Raw genomic sequence first — 21,607 nt, forward strand, 5'->3', positions numbered from 1 at the left:
GTGAAGAAGGCGGTCGGATTCTGCCGGACAATCAATTCCACTATCTCAACTTTTTGTTCAGAATAGTTCACTTACTGATTGATTATCATATTATTATTATTTGAGCTTATCAGTATTAAAATGTCGTACAGCGAGCGCGATTCCAAGGTCAGTGACTCTGAATACCATGCGCCCTCCTAAGCAATGTTTCTAACTTTAAACAGAAGCGCAAGACCGACCACAATGGTGGTGGGCAGGAGAAAGGATCCTTCAAGCCTGCTGGGACTTTTAGTCCTACTGATGGAGGTCGACCTTGGACTCTTTCTGTCGCAATTCCTAGCAGTATCCTAGCAAAGTATGTAATGAGCCGAGAACAACCATTTCGTTTCTAACTAGCTCCAGCCTTACTACTGCCGACCAGCGAATGGCACAGCCTGCACGCATTGCTCGTGCTCTCGCCATCTTCTCTGTCGACGAAGTCATCGTATTTGACGATTCACCTCTTTCTTCCAGACCTCGTCAAACAGACCCAAACAGCTACACAGGCGACACCGACCCATGCCACTTCCTTTCGCATATTCTGTCCTACCTTGAGGCGCCCCCCTTCATGCGCAAGGTTCTTTTCCCTCTTCACCCTAACCTGCGACTCACTGCCGCGCTGCCCACTCTCGACATGCCGCATCATCCCAACCCTAGGGATTACCTTCCTTACGGGGAGGGATACACTGTCGCTGGCATGACTAGCACAGGATCAGGAACCCTTGTTGAATGTGGCCTAGAAAAGCCTGTCGAAATTGAGGCAGAAATCCCACCCAAGACGAGGATAACACTCAAGTTTCCTGAAGACGAGAACGAATACCCTGAGCCTGTGCACCCCGCTGCGCCAAGAACCGAGGGTGGTTACTACTGGGGCTACACCGTCAGAAAGGCCGGCTCTCTTTCCAAGGTCTTTACTGAGAGCCCCTACGAGAATGGTTATGACATTAGTATTGGCACATCTGAACGTGGTGTTCCCGCTTCAAGGGCATTCCCGCCTACCAAGAGAATTAACTTTAACCATCTCCTCATGGTGTTCGGTGGCCCTCGTGGTATAGAATTCGCAGCTATGAACGATGAAGAGCTTAGCAGCATGGACATTCAGGGCCCCAAAACGAAAGAGCTATTTGATCATTGGGTCAATGTTCTGCCTGGTCAGGGCAGTCGAAACATCAGGACGGATGAGGCTGTTTTTATTGCTTTGACTGCATTGCGAGGTATTTGGGATTCTAATTAGGTGACTGGTATAGCAATTGATACCCCTGCTTGAGCTTGCCTCCCCCGTGCCTTACATTAGAGTTAGTATATCAACCGTTTATGATACATACAAAGCCAAAGTATCTGCAAATGTACTGTTGTTATCAACTGCTTGAACCAAGTCTGCACCATCACGCTCCACCATGGTTCGCGCTCCTACTGTACTCAATCCCAAAAACTTTAAACCAGTGCTGCGGCGGATACTCAAAACCCTCTCCTGGCAGAAGAGTGGCGATTTGTTACTGGCGCACGTGTCGTTGTAGTTAATGAAGAAAGAATAAAGGCCTGCTCCATAGGTAGCAATATTGATTGAGTCAACGATTCTCATTGCCCAGCCCATATTGCATCTGGCATCAGTGTCTCCCTGGCAGTCCTTCTTAAAATCCGGATCATGGAGAGCGGGCACAGGTGGAAACGGGTACTGGGCCAAAGGTATGGGTTGAAAGTAAGCTTGTTCCGTCTGTGCATGGCCGATGTACACGTCTCTGGTGTTGGCAAATTGATACTGGTATAACACATGGTGTTCTGAACCGGTTGCGCTGAGCCAGATGCGACCTCTCTGGGCTTCGACAAGGACACCTCGACCCGCAAAGAGAGCAACCCGAGCATACTTTTGATTCTCCAGATCATGATCTGCGACCCAGAACCAACAGTTTTCTGTAAAGAGTCCCCCGGCATATGTCGTGACATGGAAGCTCATATAAGCTGCTAGACACCGTGGGTCTACAACATTGGCCCCCTTAATAGCAGGACATTCAGGAACCTGAAGATATGTTCCTGCAAAACCACCAATCCGAGTGTGAACGTCCCACATACCTGATGGAGCTTGAGGGCTGTACAGGTTGTACTCAATCAGAACAGCACCTGCTGCTGCTCCTCGTGTTGAGATGATTGTGTCAGACCATTCGATCTGACCAACATCTCCTGGACGACCAACTTGAACAACTGGCCGGGGTTTATTCATGTCCCCAAACTTTTGCCCAGTACCCATGATGATGGATGCAAGGGCTTCACCAACTACCTTGGCATTAGGAGGGATATAAACGGTATCTGACACCATATAATACCCGGCGTCAAGGTATGCAATTAGATTGTTCTCTGCAGTGTACTTGAATAGGTTGTTGAGTGCCTGAGTATCATCGCGCGAAGCATCTCCATACGCTCCATGTGCCTTTGCTGATATGAAAAATTTGCTTGGAACGTCTTCATATTGTGGTTTTGATCGTTCGTAGTAGATACCACGATCGAGAAGGCTTCCACTTCGAGGTAGCGAAACCGGGTAGAATGCACCAGCATCAAAATTTCCCTTAGAGTTAGCATAGTGTCCCTAATTATGTCAGCAGATTTCCTGTTTCTACAAAAGGTACATACCATCACGAAAATAGAGTCTTGTCCTGGTTCCAAAGCTGAACGTGCGTGATCAACACCTTCTGGGTCCAGCAGAACACTTTTCACGTTCTGAAACTTAACATTTTCAAAAGCCAAAGACGCTGCGCCGCTTATGGCCTGCGAACGGTTACGAGTCGTAGAAATGGCGATGTCGATATTTTCGAACCAACTGTCAAGCATTGTGATAGAACCAACACTATAAGATGCAGGGTCCATCTTGATGCCAACTCGGCAGTTTTTAAATACGACGCTCTTGAAAGTCCATCCCCAGTCCCAGGGCATCCATATCGCAACATCAGCGCCGACGAACCATAGATTGCGTGCCGTAAACTGTTGGTTCCCGAGGACGGTGGCATTTCCGCCGCCATGGAAGTACAGGTCGTTAAGTAAACCACCAGATCCTTCTTCGATGAATAGACCCGTGTGCCTGTTTCCGGGGACAGTTGATAGTCTGAATTCACAGTTTGTAATGGATGTTGCTTGCGACGATGGCCAGTGAATTCCGATTGCTGGAAATTGAGGGGGCAGAGCAGTTGTGTCCAGGACTAGATTGCGGATCTGACGGTAGAAAACATTGGTTGAGTTGTATGACAGACTCCCGCCAGATAGATAGGGGTTTGAGTCAATCAGACCAAAGCTTTTGTTGGAAAATGACCCAGAGGCTTTGATCACTGGACGGTTGGTAGGATCACCAATGATTTGAGTGTAGTAAAGATCAATAATCGAATCGCTGATGAGATACGTTCTGATCTATTTAGTAAATGCCTTGGCAGAAACTTTTCAGAGACTCACCCAGAAGGAATGTAGACAGTTGCTGGCGAGATGGTGCTTCCTCTGCAGACACCAGGAATACACCGAGTGCCCGCGCTGATAGCAGCATTGATTGCATTTGTATCATCGGTCACTGTTTGTCAGTTTCCAAGTGGCTAACCATGTTAGACAGACAACTTACCTCCATCGCCAACAGCACCAAAATCCTTCACGTTGCGAAACACGCGATATTGAGAGTCGGGGTAGTAAGGAGCAGTGCCTCGATGTTCGATCTCCTCGAGCCAGTATTTGCTTCTCACGATACTCGCAAAAGCGAGTAGGAAGAACGCTATGAGCCTCATAGCAAAGATCGAGTGTGAGCTCGGTTGGTGCGAAGTTCAAGTCTGAGGTGTAGGCTTTTTTTTTACTAGAAATGACTGCACAAGTATATCGTTGGGAAGTAGCGAAGGCAAGCTGTTGTGGGCTATGGCTAAGGGTTGGAAGGAGTCTCCAGCCTCTTATGTACTCCTTCCTCTTGATGTCGAAACTCATAATCGCACCTTACCCTTCGCGACTGACAGATGCGTCACTCATAGCACAACACCATATTTCCATCTCGTCTTTTCAGCGTATCGAATCAAAGGTCACCCATGATTTTTTGAAGTAACCTTCAAAGGTGAAACGAGGTTTGAGCAGTGAGTGAGTGCGTTGCAAAGTCTCCTGGACAGTGCATGCATATATGCAAACCCCGCGACGCAGTGTCCAACCTTGAATTCATATATATGCAGTGGTTCAGTTACATCGTCACGCAGATACTGAGGAGAATTTTGTTAAGAAAATTAATACGAAAACGTGAGAATGATTGATGTACAACCCTTTGAAGGGTGAGTGATTGTATTTGACCATGCGACAACAATGTCGCGGCAGTCTTGTTGAAGACCATGCTTTTTCTAGTTGAATATCTGACCCTACCCAAAACGCCTTCCGATACGGTCATAGCCCATGATTATGTAGTGTAGTATGGTTTGAGGTGAATAGAGGTGTACAGCGATGTACGTTTAGATCGACGATTGAGTTGAGTCGAGAGCAACGGTCTGGCCAAGGTTTCCACTGGCCATGGTCTTCTCACCAGAGCGCTTGCGCAGGACGTTCTCGATAAAGGCCTCACCAGCCTTGTACGATGAGCGCACGAGAGGGCCACTGGCGCAGTACAAGAAGCCCATATCCAGAGCACGCTTGCGCCACATCTCGAACTCATCAGGGGTCACGTACTTCTCTACCTTGAGGTGACGCTTGGTAGGTCGCATGTATTGACCGAATGTGACAACGTCTACGTCTGCCTTTCGAAGTTCTGAAAAGGGTTAGCTAGATTCATATCATCAATGAGTGAGAATTCTTACCCTCAAGCGCAGACATAATCTCACTCTCCTGCTCACCGAGACCAAGCATCAGACTGGTCTTGGTGATAGGACCATCCTTGCCCATAACATCCTTGACGTGCTTCAAGACAGCCAAACTCTGTCGGAAAGTAGCTCTTCGGTCTCGCACATAAGGAGTAAGGTCCTCAACAGTCTCAACGTTGTGCGCATATACATCAAGTCCACTCTCGGCCACAACCTTGACCATATCCAAGTCTCCACGGAAGTCACCAGTCAAAGCCTCAACAAGCAATGAAGGCTTCTTCTGCTTAATTCTTCGAATCGTCTCGGCAAAGTGGTGCGCACCACCGTCTGCCAAATCGTCACGGTCCACACTGGTCAACACAACGTAGCCCAGACCCCACCTAGCCAATGCCTCCGCAGTATTCTCAGGTTCGTGAGGATCCAATGCAGCAGGGTTTCGGTTTGTTTTAACACTGCAGAAACGACATCCTCGGGTGCATGTATCTCCCATTAGCATAATGGTAGCTGTCGCAGCGTTCTTATCGGAACCACCCCAGCATTCTGAAATGTTGGGGCATCGAGCCTCCTCGCAAACAGTATGGAGTCCCAATCCTCGCAGATCCTTCTTGATACTCTTGAAGTTCTCGTTTCCGGCGGGAATTGGTGTCTTGAGCCATTCTGGCAGTCGTGTGATCGTTCGCTTCTTGCCCTCTGGGCCGACTTCGGCGGTCTTGAGAGAGTAAGCCTCTGTGGGAGACATTGGTTGGGCGGGAGAAGAGGTAGCAAGGAAGTCGGAGAAGTCGGATACTGTCGTATCTTTGAAATAACTCTTTCGCTGAGGTTTGACCGGCTCGCTGCCGCTAGGAGGTACAGTGGCGAAAGTTCGAAGGGTAGGAGTTGCGCTCAGCGCTTTGCGGAGAGGGGCATGCGCCCGCTTGAGAGGAGCCAAAGATGCCATGGCTATATAAATAATAAACACCTTTCCCTCCTGTAATAAAAAATAAGAAAAAGGGCTTTGAAGGGGTCTTGTGGATATGGAGAAAGAGACTCAACGTTGAGCAAAAGCTGGCAACAGCTTTATTGGATGGAACTCAAAATCGTAGATTCGGGGGCAAAGGCCGATGTGACCCGCATAATCCCGGCCGCCTACCGATGTGTTGACCAATAAAAGGACATCGCATTATCCTTATTCAGCTCCATCAACTTTTCTCCAACGGCACGGCGCGGGGACAGAAGAAGAAAAGAATCGCTTGCATACAGATATTGAGATAAATATTGATAATAGAGTCTGGTTTCAATATAAATTACATTACGCAAGAACCTGTATCTCCGGTTATCGATCTATCTAATTGTTACAATAAAGTAATATTGTTGAAAACCCCTTTTGTTATTTAGATATAATTTGTACTCCGGTCTTTTTCTTACTCCAACAAAATTCCCAGGGTCCTTTGACGCCTTCTTCTCATTAGTCATCGGACGTTGAGTTCCATTCCGAGGAATGAGTTGGCCGGCAATTGAGATTACCCAATTGGAGACATTTCACTTTCACTTTCACTTGTTCAACACGGAGATTATTGAGCGTATAATATCTTATTACTCTTGTGCTATCTACTAGCCCATCATGGCTCGTCTCATCATCGTTAATCTCAAAAATCACCAATCCTCCTTTTTTCTTCGTGTAAATCGTCACAACCCCTTGCCGAATCAAATAAAAAGACATACTCCAAGCTGCAAACCGTCCTCCAGAGGTCAGTGCACATAAGCCAGCACCTCGGATCACCTGCGCCGTCGTAAAAAGGGGTATCGCCAAAAAGAGAAGTATAGTAAAACCAGTTTGTTCAAGAAGCAGAGTTACTGAAATGAACATGTATTGTTTCCGTGTCACCGACGTCGTCCCCGTCTCTTGGGTCATCAACTCTCTTTGCGGCAGCAGAGTTGAGTGAAGAGATGTTGAGTGATAACAATGTTAAAAAAGGTCTTCAGCCAGCAGAATCCACTAGCGAAGAAAGAAGCATAAGTTTTGGAAGCCTGTGTGCTTTGTCAAAGACAGGCGCGATGAAGCGAAGAAGCAATCAAGCTTCTGTAAAGGCAGAGTTCTTGAACTCATCAAATGTGAAGCAGGCGACAAGTGCCATCCTGCAAATGGTATCGTGGCGTTTCATCATAAAGAAGTAGGCCGCGCTGTGGCCAGGGTATAAAGGGTAAATGAACAAGCAATGGAAGACATTGGGATGTGTCGGCAAGTGTGTGAGCCGACAGTTGCGAGACTATCGAGAATCGCTTTCCATACAACCCCCGCTTACAAAAGAGCGGCAGCGATGGCACCAGCAACACCTGCCATGGCGAACTTGCCAACAGTGACGGCAGCTCCGGCGTTCTCAGGGACCTGAGAAGGCTCAGAAGAACCACCAGTAGTACCAGCAGAGCCAGTGGGCTTGGGGGTAGAGGCGGGGATGGTGGTGTTGTGAGCAACGGGCAGGAAGGTGGTCTTCTCCTCGACAACAGCAGTAGAGATGATCTCGGCCGAGGTCTCAACAGCAGTGGTGCTCTCACCAGTGGCGGTAACAGTGCGGACCGTAGAGAGGTAGTAGGTCTTGGTCACGACGGCGGTAGATGTCTCAGTGGTGGTCTCCTGAGCGAGAGCGAGGGCAGGCAGAGCAGCCAGTATGAACTTGGAGAAGTGCATTTTGTTGGTTTTGTTGTTGTATGAAATTTGGTGGTTGTGTGTGTAAGTGAGTGCTTTCAAAGCAAGCTCGGAATGTTATTGCAAGTGAGTGATTGGGTGAAGCTGGGGAAAAGAACAGCAAGAAGCTTTATATCCAGACAGCGAGAAGCACAAGATATGTATTCGGTTGAAGAAAGATACGAGCAATAGACTCTGCCAACGAAGTCTGTGGACCGAGAAGAAGTTGTTTCGAAGTGTAGAAGGGTGGCCTGTCAAGTTCGGGGGGGGAGGATCCATATGAAATACCACAACGGCGAGGGAAAAGCAAACAACACACAGACGGGAAACAGCACAGCACAGCTTAGCTTCTCGTTGCATAACACTTGGAAACCAGAACCCACAGGCCACCCTACCACACCCTTCAACGAGGCCAAGGCCCTGGCGCTGCCAGACCAGACGTTTGGTGATGGATGGTGGGATGGGAGGGGCGGACTAGGCGGAAGCCCATTAAACTGGTACTGGGAACACGACCAGGCCCCTACCCCTTGGTCTAGTCATAAGTACCTGTGACCTAGCCAGGACTGCTAATGGCCTGTCACGCTCCTCGAGGGAAATTACAGCGCTTCTCTTGACAAGTTCAGGTAGTCTGGCCGAGCAAGGCCTGTCAATTAAGCGACTGAGTGCTGAAACTCGGGCCCGGGCCATGTCTATACCAGACTCTTTATCCAGTCCCTAGTTGTCGCACGTTTTCTCTTTGTGCGCCAGAACCGATATTTGAGACTCTGAACACACAAAGAGGGTTTCACCGGGGATCTTTGACCCTTGTTTCCCATCCCCTAGTTCTAGTTCTAGATGGAGCAACCCAAGGACGAACGGACATGAAAAATTCTGCATTGTGTTCCCGTTAACTACCAGTGAGAGACGAGCTGAGAGAAGGTCTTGACCGGTGGCAATGAAATCACCATGCAGCCCACTAATAAGTGACTGGGAGATGAGGGAATTACAAGAGAAGAGAGAGTATTAGGGAAAAAAAAGACGCTGTCTTATTAGTTTGTGTTCAGATGTAGAGACCAATTAGCAACAGAGTCTGCCTCTTTAGTGGCGCTGCTTGCCGCTACTCAATGCCACGAGCCGGTAGAACAAGGCTTTTGTTGAATAATGAATGAGGGAGTGAATTGGTTGGTCATTATTGTCTCTGACCAATGCTTTCCAGTGAATGACTCTCATCTCAACTCTGTCGTGACTCGTTGGTGCTGAGTAGAAGTTGGCTACTATCCCCATTTCATAACAAGTCTGGTGAAAATAAAATTTGCATAATTTCCCTCACCGGTGCAGTTGTCAATTGATCATTGGTCAGTCATACCCATGAGAGGGAAGGCGCCAGGCACACCCGCTTTCTCGGAAGTGATTCCCAGGTTCCTGCGTCGTTTGTGCCTGGCGCTTACCTTAATTGATCCTTGACTCGCCCTCCATCAGAAGCTTGGAGCTTGGAAAGACAACAAGACGGTCGATCTCTGTTGTCAACCTTCCTTTTCCACGGTAAAAAGCCTGATTAACACGCTAATGTAGGGAGAAAAGTTAAATGAGTTTATCTTGTTTTTGGATGTCTTCCGTAATTGCTTCCTTCCATGACAAGATCTTTAGAGTACATCACAGCAAATGCTTGCTACACATAATAGCACTCTGGTATTCGGTTTCCGCTTTGTCAGAAATTTATTCTCTTTATTATTCCAATATACTTCGGTCGTCTCCGTCAAAACTGAAACTCGCCAATCCTCGTCAAACTTATTAGCCGTCTTTTAACGAACATATGGCTGGGGTAAAATAAGATGATGAGATGGGTCATGGAATAATTAAGCCCCGTCGGCTATGGAATAGAGCCTGGCTTAAACTGTCAGTCTGTCACTGAGTGATCGGTTACCCGCCCCGGATTTGCTTGGGATAACCGCGACCATCTTGCTCGTGCTACTGTACGCACTCTATTTGCCGTGCATAACTTTGTACTTGTTTACTGCTCAATGCCTTGATGGTTGGGTTGTCATTGTTTCTATTTCAAGTCAGCATAGCCATCGCATCACTTATACTTGTTCATCAGGCAATTGACGTGGCCACGTTGTACAACGCCAACACAAACAGGATCCAATCCCTAATTGGTGTAGTCTTCTCCCTCGTCATCCACGAGGTTTCTTTGGACATTACTGGCGGGTCGTGTGCCTCCACGAAGCGGCAGCTTTCCGTCGCCGACCGCTAACACTCCAAACCCTGATCCTGGTTCTGCTGCTCAGCCCTGCAAGGGCGCTTTTGGATCCAAGACAAGACAATGCCGTCGGTTCATTGCGTTGACGTCAAGGGCAGGTTTCTCCCTAGCAACCAGAAACCAGAAACAAAACCATTTCAAAACGGTCGGCAAACAAGCTGGTCAATTAGGAAACATCTCTAAGAACGAGAATACTAGGGAAGACGCGGTGATGTCAGGCCGTAAGCCTTATTTTCTGCGTTATTACAACTCTGTGTCGTAACCAAGTCCGAGCGAAAGTTGATCTTTGCAGGAGGCTTTCTTGGAGCTTACATCTGCTGCCTGATACGAGGTTACTTTGCAGGTCGTGATGACAATGTGTCGCGTTTTGTGCGAACTCTCCCCCAACAATTCATACCCAACCATCCACTAATGTTGACCTGCACGTTGGCCTCGGACATGTAATTCTTGATAAGTTGAGAGCAAAGTCAATGTTGCCATTATTGACACAACTGACCGCATACTTGTCACTAGTTGATATGATCAACAGTCAATAGTCTTCAAACTACAGCCCACGCCTTGGATTTCACTGCTAGAGCAACCTCTGGCTGTAGTCTCCCGATTGATTTAACAAACACTCCAAAGCTGCCGAAGCTGATATGACGGTAATAAGTAAGCGGGAAAAAGTACTGTGATGAACTTGATAGCAAGCTTACCCTGGAGCTTCAACCAGACATGCGCAAAATCATCTAGCCCAAGTTTGCCTCGGAAATTTGCATGTAAGTTGATACTCAAATGCTTAGTTGAATTAATTGCTTTTGCAACTTTATGTTATAAAAAGAGGGTAAAGTCCAAAGATGCAACCCCCAGTATCAGGAAAGTTGGCTACTTGAGGCAGAAAGAACGAAATTAGTAGATCAACTTACCTAGGCCGTGGGCTCAGGCTTTTTGTTCTTGTTCTCTCAAATTTAGAGGCCATCATTTCTGGTACCTATTAGGCAATCGTACTCTCTAACATATTTGGTGGTTTTTCACAATTTGCAGATTCTAATATTAACCTTTGCCCTACTCTCACGTATATGAAAGCACTATTAGACCTGCTCAGCAATCCTCTTCTTCTTACCAGTTGATATGAACAATCTTTGAGACTGCCTAAAAAGTGGGGCACTGACGACGTTTGTCAACGCTACTAAGGTAACTTGCGATGTTCATCAAGCTCCAGCCCCTTCATACATCAAAATCAAAATCATCAATCTTCAACCATACTTCGATCTCCATAAACAAAAACGATCCAATACTCACGATTGGCGAAGCGAAAATCGGAACCTGCAAACTTGCGCAATTCAGCGACTTTTTCACAATCAAATAATCACTGTCGCAAGCGGCCCCCATTATAGTACAGCCATGACAGACTCGCCACCGCCCACAGAGCCCCGAGCTCGCTCAAAGTCACCCGCCCCCAGAGACAGAGACGACCGGAAAGGTCGTGACGACTCATTCCGCGAAAACAGCGAGCGTCGCCAGCGCAGAGACCGTAGCTGGTCGCGCGATCGCAACCAGAACCGCGAACGCAGAGATTCTCCTCCACGCAGACCTAGAGACCGATCAAGATCGCCAGCTCGAAGACCTAGAGGCTCAGGCGGCTTCAAATGGAAGGGAGAGCGCCGGGATAACGATAGAACCCGCGACTTTCGCAGACGGTCGCCGCAGCGACGTGGGGACCGCGACGGTGGCAGGGATCGCAACTACCGTCGGGATGACCGTAACGGGGATCGCGCTGGACGGGATAGGCCCCGGGACGGCGACAGAGACCAGCGGAGAGAGAGGAAGGAGAAGAAAGAAGAGAAGCCTAAGCCCGCTGTTGCGCAGGGAGGCGAGGAGATGATCATCGTCAACGTCAACGACCGTTTGGGTACAAAGGCTGCAGTGCCCTGCTTGGAGTCAGATACCGTGGGTCAATTGAAGCTCATGGTAGCTGCCCGAATTGGTCGCGACCCCGGCCAGATCATCCTGAAGCGACAGAGCGAGAGGCCATTCAAGGACCACATCACTCTTGGTGATTACGGTATTTCAAACGGTGTGCAGCTTGATCTGGAGATTGATACCCGGGACTGAGAGCTTTCAAAACGATGTTTCGTCATGAATTCAGCCTTGAATGGAAAAACTTCGATAAAACATTGGTAATAGGTGTTGTCATTTGCATGGAAGGACTAAATACATAATACAAAACGAGTCGCATGGGATATTCCAGCCCGAGCTATGCCATGTAATAACTACCAAAATCCATTTCGTCTCCGTCGTTACCGATAACAAAGAACCAGAATTATTTGCTAAACTATGAGATTCCCTTGCTCCAGACTGAAAAAGTGACATATGCAGTGAGAATGATATAGTATACTGGAACATAGCCAATGATAAATCATCGCATCGAGAAAGACGATAAGAAATCCAAGTCGAAATTTTGTGTATACCAAGACAACCCAAGATAGCGCCGAATTTTGCGAAAACAACATGCTTTTAAAAGGAGACCCGTCTCAGGAGGAAAATATATCATTAGGATCCCAATCCATATCATTGAATGTACCAGAGGGATCATTGAAGGCACCAGAGGAATCATCAAATGTATTGGAGAGATCGTTAAAGACGTTTGAGTGATAGCCTGAATCCTTTTCAATAGTAGTTTGCTGTACAGCAAGCAGACGACTGTCAGGTTTCAAGTCCCCAACGCTTTGCTGGGTTTGGAGAGGCGGAGGGTCGCCCACCTCGAAAGACTTCTGGAGCTGGGGGTGAGACCCAACTGTGTCAAACTTGAGCCATTCTGAGGCATCTTCATAATCATACTCATCAAACAACCACAAAGGTCCTTCCATGTTAGGTGACTGTAAAAGACCCATAGACTCGCCGGCAGTAGACGGGACTCTTGAAGGACTGGACTGTACTTGCGATAAACCACCGGACAATGATATTGTTGCGTCTAGATCATTCGTCACCGGCACTTGAAGCTGTAGCTGGGGCGTATTTGGGGAACGAAGAAGCTGTGAGGTCCCGCCATCATAGGTGGGAAAAATCGTATTTGTTGAAGTTTGCTGGCGGTTCTGCATAGAAAGGTACTCATGTTGGAGATGCTGACTAGAGAGCTGTTGGGGATATTGGGGCTGTGTCAAAGACTGCTGGGAGAATTGATCAAACGACTTGCCTCGGAGGCCCTGTTGTGAGGTTTGGCCTGACGGCTGCGACAAGAGTCGGGATGATGTTTGTGGGACTTGTAGGGACGACTGTCGCCAATTCGAGTACTGGTTGGGGAGCCGCAAGCCATTTTGCACTTGGGGTTGCTTCTGCTGTTGGAAACCATTCACGACCACCGTACCATCTATTCTGCCATTTTCAAAGGAAGAAGGGGCCGTTAGGGGTGAATAAATCGATTGGGCGACTCCTTGTTGCCGGTCTCTTTGAAATTTGTAGAGGTTGGCAATGTACTCGACAGGGGTATCTGGATATATCAATGCAATCGGCTGAGGGTTTGGCTGGTGACTATCAGCTTCCTTGCGTTTGAACGAATCTCTAGAAACAGAAGGTCGGTTCTGTGATTCACGAGACTCTTGAGAGATGGGTACGTCTCTCTTAATGGATGATTCAGTGTGGGATGATGTGGAGGGGGAGGATTCATGTTTGGGCTTTGGTTTGACTTGATTATATGGAGCCTGTGGATGAGCTGGACGAAGCAATTGGGAGGCTTGTTCTGGAGCAGACCTGTATTCTGTGTTGTTTTCGACTTGTTGTGTTATACTGCGACGATTACGTCTCTTTGATGTAGATCGAGGCTTTGTTTTGCGTGGTGTCATATTCCTAGGAGGCGAACTAGGTGGCTTATCGAGGGAGCAAAATGTTGTATACAGGATGCACATTTTCTTTGGCTTTGGCTGTTCCGCGTGGTAGGGACACATTGGCCCAGCCAAGTGGCTTTGCATTTCCCTCTTGTCAAATTTGAACCAGCAACGCAGACAAAGAACAACGCCTTTGTGATCAGGATCCGCAAAGTCTGAGTCCTTCCATTTGTGTAACGAAATGCATTTCGAACAATCCCCTCTTGCCTTGACAGATGGATTGTGAGTTCGACAGCTTGCTAGATATTTACGAGACGTATTCTTTGGATCTTTTCCACGGACAAAGCCGTGATGGTGAGCAAGGTGTGTAACGACATGAGACATTTCTTCCTTGCGGCCACAGCAAGCTTGTCTCTCAGCGTTGCCAAATTGAATAGGGTCAAATAGCCAAAATGGACATATTTCGCCTAAATCGGTGAAAAGCTCATGGGATAGAGTTTTATTTTCGCGGCGAGGCGGTAGCTTATTCTGCTGTGGCCCCGGTAGAATAGAATCCTCAGAAACGAGAGGCGATGTGTTGTTCCTGACTTGTTGTGGAGGTACTCGCGTATCCTCAATCGATGTATGTAGCGAATTGTTTCCGCCTGGTTGAGTCGTCCTGCGAGGTCCAGATGACGATGGCGGGGGAGCACGATGAGACTGTGTGTTGCCTCTAGACCTGTTACGACTGGGGAATGTACGTTTGCTGCTTGTATCATCATCCATGGAATGGCTGTTCTGACGTTTTGGCGGTTTCTTTGAACCAGCAGATGTATCGGTACCTGTGACAGACCGAGCCGTCTGTTGAAAAGATAGACCGGTGGCTTGAGCATGACTTCCACTGGCCTGCTGTCCATGTGAGGTGATGGGCAAAGCTGGGCGGCTATAGGAAGCCAACGTGCTTGAAACGCGTTCTCTATTATATCCATTTTCACAGTATCTTATATTTCGATTGGGAGCAGCCGAAAATTGTTGAAGAGACGGAGCTGGAGATACAGATTTGTTAAAAAATTGTCGATTAATTGAAGTTGTGGTAACATTTGATGCGGTTGGGTTTCGAAGACCCAGAATCGTATTGTTGGAAGACTTCGCTGTCTGGATGGACGGTGGCTTGATGGTATCGCTGAACACATCATCTATATGAACCAGAAGCTTATGCGTTTCGCGCTTCCGTTGGGGTAGCGACTGTGAGTTGATAAATATGTCTTGGGCAGGCTGAGAGTTACCCTGTCCCTGGAGCCATTGTTGGACTGATACATTGTTTTCGCGAAGTAGGTTGCGCTCGTCCTCTTCCAATTCCCATTGACTAGGGTCAATCTGCTTCCATTGCTCATGATCGCCGAGGACGATATCGTCAGGGCCATCGACATTCTGAGACAGGTTCTCACCACTCAAACGGTGATCCGGCATTGCGTCCATGGTAGTCCCTGGTCAGGCCAGAGGCCTCTCCCAATAACGTTGTAGCGTTATTGAGAGGCTTTTAGTATCGCCCCGCCTCAAGATGAACGACGAGGATAGGTGTAGGTGTTAATGAGCTGAAGATTAAAGAATGGTGGCGAAAGGTTGGTGATGTGAGCAAACACAAAAGGATGGGGAAGAGTTGCAAGGCGCAATGTATCAAAGGAAGAGGACAAGCAATTGATTTGTACATATGTTGGTAACACATCGCAAAGGTATTTTTGTACCGAATAAGGCTGTGGAGGGTCATCATGATTGGCAGTCGGAGGTTGAAAAAGGCAATCTTCGACGCCAACACTCCTCATTTTCAACCCCCCGGCAAGACATTCATTGCCTGACAATTCAATATGCGACATAGTAAGTTGATTTAAGCTCAAAGTGCTACAAGAGACAATGAATTTAGGCCAGTGAAGAAAAAGATAGGCTTTTGGAAAGATAGAGTAGGAGAGGAAGCTGACGAGAATGAATGATGTGATGGTTGCCCGTGGTTCGCCCGATTTCATAGGCGTCGACACATTGGGAAGGAAGGACCCAATTTACGCCTGGTCTGTGTACCTGTGTACTCCCCAATTTCTCACTGTGGAAGGAGACACCAAAACAGATAAAAGACGAGTCAGATTGGGCACCGATAAAAGAGCTAATCGTTCTTTAACCACCGGGGCGTTGGAGCAGATTTAAGGCTAGAGGCTGGAGCTACCAATAAATAATCGAGGCAAAAGACTCGGGGCCAATGGATTCTTTTTGAGTTGGATCAATTGTAGTGGATCCTTCATTGACAGTTAGGAACTCGCCCGCAATGTCGTGTAAGAGAGGAAAAGCATGAGGACTACGGTTGTATCATCTGATGAAGCTTGCGACAGAAAACACATAAAGGGTTCCAAATGAAGTAATGATATTGCTTTCAACAAAGCGAGGAAAACTGCCAGTGATGTCATGCATTTTCTATAGTTTAACTAACTTTCTACGTTCCTAACCTCATGATCCCATTCAACCGTAACCGTAAACATTCCCAAACCCGAACACCGAAATGCATATTTCTTTTTAGAATTTTAACCAACCCACTTGCGTGCGTTCAAGAAGAGTTGGAACCAAGGACCGAATTGTCCCCATTCAGCCAACTGGTTCTCAGGCTTCCACGAGCCAACATCAGCCATGATGGTTCGCTCGGGGTGAGGCATCATAGCAACGACACGGCCATCCTTGCTCTTCACACCAGCGATACCCTGGGGGCTGCCGTTGGGGTTGAAGGGGTATCTCTCAGTGACGGTACCGTAGTTGTCGATGTAGCGAAGGGGAATGAGACCCGAGTCATTAATGGATGACAGGTCGCTGCCGGAGAATTCGGCTCGGCCCTCACCGTGAGAAACAACGATGGGGAATGAGGAGCCATTCAAGCCGTTAAAGAAGACAGAGTTCTCGGACTTGTCCTCGATGGTAACCATTGAGTATCGACCCTCGAATTGTGTGCTAGCGTTTTCCACTATGCCAAGTTAGCATTGATCATTCGCTATAAGGGAAATGTGGTAACATACCGAATGTTGGCCAGTTGTCGGCTCCAGGAATCAATTCCTTAACTACAAATTGTTAATATCAATCAGAAGACAGTGAAACAACTTTTGGACTTACGTCGAGTGAGCATCTGGCAACCGTTGCAGACACCGAATGAGAATGTGTCTGGACGGTTAAAGAAAGCCTCGAATGTCTTGCGAGCACCGTCATGCATCAGGATAGACTGTGCCCAACCGTTACCAGCGCCAAGAACATCACTGTAAAGGTTAGCAAGAGAGGTGACAAAACGTTGGAGGTCGACCCAAGAAGGACAGCTACTTACCCGTAGGAGAAACCGCCACAGGCAGCAAGACCTCGGAATCCCTCCAAGGAGAGGCCGCCAAGTATGTCAGACATATGAACATCAACGGCATCAAAGCCAGCAGCTCGGAAGGCAAATGCCATTTCGGCGTGGCCGTTGACACCTTGCTCTCGGAGAATGGCAACTGCGAAAAATTAGTATTTGATTGTCTGTAGTAGACGCGAGAAATCTTACCTCTGGGCTTCTTGACCAGGCTCTTGAGGCTGGTCATAGCAGGCAGGCTGACATCAGCGGGATCAAACTTGAGCTTGTAGTGCAGACCGGGATCCTTGTTGTCCCGAATAGCTTCGAACTCAGAGTTGGCACAATCGGGGTTGTCTCGCAGCTTCTGCATCTCGTAAGAAGTGCTGGTCCACCACTGCTGGATTTTGACGCGCTCCAGATCGACGATGGTCTTGGACTTGTACTTGACCAAAAGAGACTGCTTGCTGGTAGGACGAACGTAACCAATAGTCTTGAGCATACCGTGAGGGGGACCACAAGTGGCGAAACATCTCTTGAACTTGGTCTCATCACCTCGGCGGATTTGGAAAACCGCGCCCAATTCTTCATTAAACAGAGCGTCGAGCACGCTAGCTTCAGATTCAGCGAGAGTGTCAAGTGAGATGTCGGCGCCAACTCGGCCAGCAAACATCATCTCAGCAACAGTGGTGAGCAGACCACCGTCAGATCGGTCGTGGTAGGCAAGAACGATGTCCTCCTGGTGAAGTTGCCACAAAGCGTCGAAGTAGTCACGAATGATCTGGACGTCCCGGACATCGGGAGACTCATCTCCAATCTGGCCAAGAGTCTGAGCAAGGGCAGAACCACCCATAGCATGGAAGCCTTGTGCAAGATCAACGAAGATAAGCACAGACTCGCCAACCTCTTCAACACGGCGAAGCTGAGGTGTCCAAGTGCTGCGAACATCTTCAACCAGACTGAACGCTGAGATAACCAGCGACACAGGGGCGGTGACAGTGTGAGAGTCGGCGGTTTCCTTGTCCTTCCAGGAGGCCTTCATGGACAAAGAGTCCTTGCCAACAGGAATGGCAACACCCAACTGGGGGCAGAGTTCCATTCCGATGGCATGGACAGCCTCGTAAAGAGCTGCGCCCTCGCCAGGGTGGCCAACAGCAGCCATCCAGTTGGCAGAGAGCTTGACACGCTTGAGGTCGCCATTTACAGGACCGGGCTTGATATCGGCAGCGCCGAGGTTCATCAAACTCTCAACAACGGCCATGCGAGCGGAGGCGGCAGCCGAGATGAGGGCCAGGTTTGGCTTCTCACCCATCGCCATGGCTTCACCACGTCGCTTCTTGTCATCGAGGCTGAAGCTGGTAAGGGTGACGGCAACATCGGCAACTGGAGTCTGCCAAGGGCCAACAAGCTGATCTCTAACGGACAAACCACCAACGGTACGGTCACCGATAGTAATGAGAAAGTTCTTCGATCCAACTGCGGGGAGGTTGAAAACCAACTCGGTGGCTTTGGTGACCAGCTCGCCGATATCGGAGCTGCCACACTGCTCAGTGAGGCTCTTGACAGCATCGAAAGGGCGAAGGTTCTTCTGCACGCGCTGAACGTCCTTGGAAATTCGTCGCCCAGGAGGGAAAAGAACATCCATGGGAAGGTTGATGGGGTCGGTTGGCGGCTGGATTGTAGGCTCACGGTCGGTCAGGACAAGCTTGGAAACGCCACTCTCGTCCTTGGTAACAGCGTTTCCGACCACAGAGAAACCACATCGCTCTCGTCTGCAGATGCTTGTAAAGCGGTTGAGGCCATCCTTGTTAACAAGGAGGACATATCGCTCCTGCGCCTCATTACACCAAATTTGAAGAGGAGACATGGAGTTGTCAGCGCTCTCAACTTGTCGAAGCTCAAACTTGCCACCAAAACCGGCATCCTTGACAAGCTCAGGCAGAGCGTTAGACAGACCACCAGCACCAACATCGTGGATGAAGGCAATGGGACTCTCTGGTCCAAGAGCAACGCAAGTGTTGATGACCATTTGAGCGCGGCGTTCCATCTCAGGGTTGCCACGCTGGACACTGTCGAAATCGAGATCTGCGGTGGCCTCACTACCGGCGTTAGATGAGGCAGCACCGCCACCAAGACCAATTAGCATAGCAGGGCCACCAAGAACGATGACATGAGCACCCTCTTCAACATGGCTCTCCTCCTTGAGAGCGTGCTGAGGTCGGACACTGCCAATGCCACCAGCGATCATGATAGGCTTGTGGTATCCTCTGAACTCAGTGGCGTCAGATCCGGGTTCATTAGTCAGGAGAGTCCTGAAAGTACCAGTCAGTGCAGGGCGACCGAACTCGTTGTTGAAGCGAGCAGAGCCAATAGGGGCCTCCAACATGATGTCGAGACTGGACGCGTAGTGAGAGGGACGACCAACATCAAGTTCCCAAGGCCTCTTGTTGCCAGGAATCAGGAGATCCGAAACCCAGAAACCAGCGAGTCCAGCCTTGGGTGAAGATCCGCGTCCAACAGCACCCTCGTCGCGAATCTCACCGCCGCTACCGGTTGCAGCTCCTGGGAAAGGTGAGATGGCCGTTGGGTGGTTGTGAGTTTCAACCTTGATAAGAGGTTGAACAACCTCGCGGGTAAGCTTCCAGCTTCCGGTGGAATAGTCCGGAGCCCAGTAATTGCCCTCATCACCAGACAAACTATGAGATATAAGTAACTGCCTTTACCGAATCGAGCGCCGTTAACTGTGGTATTGGACTTACACAGCTGCGTTGTCCGAGTAGGCACTGATGACGTATTCAGGGTTTGATTTGTGGGTGTTCTTGATCATGCCAAAGAGACTGTTCTCCTGGGTGACACCATCAATGGTCCATGAGGCATTGAAAACGTGATGTCTGCAATGTTCAGAGTTGACCTGCGCAAACATGAACAGCTCGACGTCGTTCTACTGAAATCAGTATTTGATTTTCAAAGTCGGACTTGTGACTCATACAGGAGATCGACCAAGCGCAGTGTACTGTTTGACCAGGTACTCCATGTTGGGTTGGTCAAGACCAAGACCAGCCTGCTTGTTATGGTCCTGGAGGGCAGCTAGGGGACCTCGTTCGTCGGAAAAGATGTCAACCACGACGAGTGGGTTTCGGGCGCCATGAGCGAACATGGTGTCGAGAATAGGAGGCGAAAGGCTGAAGAATTCCGTCATGCGATCATGAAGGACATCGCGGAAGACAAGGTCCTCCTCCCCTTTGAAGGAATCTTCAAATTCGATGTGGATGACTCGGCCTCGTTCGATGCGGTTGACGGTCTTGAGGTCACAGACCAGCGCGATACTGGTGGCCTTGGAGCTCCATGGGGAAACGTTTCGAGGGCTAACATAGATATCGATGGCCTTGTCGTTGTTATCAGTGGACGAAGCGCTTGCGGGCTCCTCAATGGCCTCGAGAATCTTCTTGATACTGCTGAGAACAGCAGCATCCTCAGTCTCAAGGTCGAGGTAGTATTGCCATGAGCCGGTCAGTTTAGCAACCTTGACAGGACTCTGATCGTTGATACGCTGCACGAGCTTCTGAATTTCAGAAGCCGTGTAACACAACTCGCCGACCAGGACGTGGTGCATGGTGAATGGAATTGCGAGTTCAAAGCAAAATACGCCTTGACGCTTGTACGTCAACGTCCTGTAGTGGGAAGAAAAAAAAATTGGCGGGGTTCCGATAAAGGCGGCGGGATGTCCGGGTGCGGGGCAATATTACTCCGCCATGAGACTACTGGTGGTTTAATGCAGATCTTTTCTACAACCATTGGTTCCATACTACGGATGTGTGCTCAGTCTAAGGACCCCTCCATATACGATATTGGACTGTGGATTTTTAGGTTATGCTGTTTCTGGGCTTGCGTGTACATACAGATGTTTGGAGTCTTCCGCAATGCACGTGCCATCGCCATCATCGTCGCGGGGCAATTTCAATGGCGGGGTCCGTGGGGCAATGCTTCTTTTCGCTTTTGTCCCACCTTGAGTACGAAAGAGGACCTGAGATTAGGAGTTCCAAAATGTACCAAACCTGAACAAAGTAGAAACGTTTTCATAGAACACTGAGAGTTTATTGGTATGAGTACAGGAATTGGTAGCTACCCCCCTATGTATGACCAAGTTTGCATAACATAATCAGATATACGAACTACACATTGAATAACTAGTTTACGAACTTGTTGAGCATTGTTTTATTTCCCGTCTTATGGGATTTGGTTTAAATTGCTAGTTGATCACTAACGAGTGTGTAGTCATTCGCAGCGTGGTGTGGCAATATGGCTGGCTCTTTCAATTTTCCCAGGAGCTTTCACAATCCGACTCAAAGACGGAACATTATCCTAACAGGTTAAGATTGATGGCTGTGAATTAATTGCAAGCAGAGAGGAAGTCACTTTTGAAATCACACCATCAAGCTTAATCAGATTGCTAACAATAACCTCGATCCCTCGCCAGAATATGATGTTATAGCTTCAAATTCCAACATGTAATTTCCGGATCGCGCTGTAGAGCACAACATGTCTGTGGCATTGTACGTGCAGCTTCCGGTTTGCAGAGGTTGCCAGGGGCTTAGGTCGTCAAAACAGACGTCATGCACATGACCGTTTGTCCAAGATATAATGAACATGAGACATAGCTATTGCGGCATGTCTCGCGGCTATTTCAAGTGGCTGGGTAACGCTTCTGGCTTACAAGGCCTAGGTGCGATGCATGAACCACTAAAATGGCACACAATCGGT

The 21,607-nt window shown here is 48.5% G+C and overlaps 7 protein-coding genes across 7 annotated transcripts; 2 read left to right on the forward strand and 5 right to left on the reverse strand.

Annotated features, from left to right (window-relative positions):
- Positions 1–120: 120 nt before the first annotated feature.
- FPOAC1_012221 (uncharacterized protein) lies at positions 121–1,252 on the forward strand (the record flags this gene model as incomplete). The annotated part of the gene is made up of 3 exons (XM_044856579.1): positions 121–147; positions 204–334; positions 382–1,252. The coding sequence occupies 3 exons, from the start codon at positions 121–123 to the stop codon at positions 1,250–1,252; spliced, it is 1,029 nt and encodes a 342-aa protein (XP_044703892.1).
- Positions 1,253–1,330: 78 nt separating this feature from the next.
- On the reverse strand, positions 1,331–3,773 carry FPOAC1_012222 (uncharacterized protein; the record flags this gene model as incomplete). Its single annotated transcript, XM_044856580.1, has 4 exons — positions 1,331–2,599; positions 2,644–3,406; positions 3,454–3,565; positions 3,614–3,773. The coding sequence occupies 4 exons, from the start codon at positions 3,771–3,773 to the stop codon at positions 1,331–1,333; spliced, it is 2,304 nt and encodes a 767-aa protein (XP_044703893.1).
- A 696-nt stretch (positions 3,774–4,469) lies between these two features.
- Positions 4,470–5,751, reverse strand: FPOAC1_012223 (uncharacterized protein; the record flags this gene model as incomplete). Its single annotated transcript, XM_044856581.1, has 2 exons — positions 4,470–4,762; positions 4,812–5,751. The coding sequence occupies 2 exons, from the start codon at positions 5,749–5,751 to the stop codon at positions 4,470–4,472; spliced, it is 1,233 nt and encodes a 410-aa protein (XP_044703894.1).
- Positions 5,752–7,092: 1,341 nt separating this feature from the next.
- On the reverse strand, positions 7,093–7,479 carry FPOAC1_012224 (uncharacterized protein; the record flags this gene model as incomplete). The annotated part of the gene is made up of 1 exon (XM_044856582.1): positions 7,093–7,479. One exon carries the CDS (start codon positions 7,477–7,479, stop codon positions 7,093–7,095), a length of 387 nt encoding a protein of 128 aa, XP_044703895.1.
- A 3,619-nt stretch (positions 7,480–11,098) lies between these two features.
- FPOAC1_012225 (uncharacterized protein) lies at positions 11,099–11,809 on the forward strand (the record flags this gene model as incomplete). Its single annotated transcript, XM_044856583.1, has 1 exon — positions 11,099–11,809. One exon carries the CDS (start codon positions 11,099–11,101, stop codon positions 11,807–11,809), a length of 711 nt encoding a protein of 236 aa, XP_044703896.1.
- A 419-nt stretch (positions 11,810–12,228) lies between these two features.
- On the reverse strand, positions 12,229–14,967 carry FPOAC1_012226 (uncharacterized protein; the record flags this gene model as incomplete). Its single annotated transcript, XM_044856584.1, has 1 exon — positions 12,229–14,967. One exon carries the CDS (start codon positions 14,965–14,967, stop codon positions 12,229–12,231), a length of 2,739 nt encoding a protein of 912 aa, XP_044703897.1.
- A 1,097-nt stretch (positions 14,968–16,064) lies between these two features.
- On the reverse strand, positions 16,065–20,459 carry FPOAC1_012227 (uncharacterized protein; the record flags this gene model as incomplete). Its single annotated transcript, XM_044856585.1, has 7 exons — positions 16,065–16,495; positions 16,548–16,589; positions 16,642–16,781; positions 16,847–17,009; positions 17,060–19,542; positions 19,606–19,787; positions 19,836–20,459. 7 exons carry the CDS (start codon positions 20,457–20,459, stop codon positions 16,065–16,067), a joined length of 4,065 nt encoding a protein of 1,354 aa, XP_044703898.1.
- Positions 20,460–21,607: the final 1,148 nt, after the last annotated feature.

This window comes from Fusarium poae, chromosome 4 (genome assembly GCF_019609905.1).
Source record: "Fusarium poae strain DAOMC 252244 chromosome 4, whole genome shotgun sequence".
NCBI classification, from domain to species: domain Eukaryota; kingdom Fungi; phylum Ascomycota; class Sordariomycetes; order Hypocreales; family Nectriaceae; genus Fusarium; species Fusarium poae.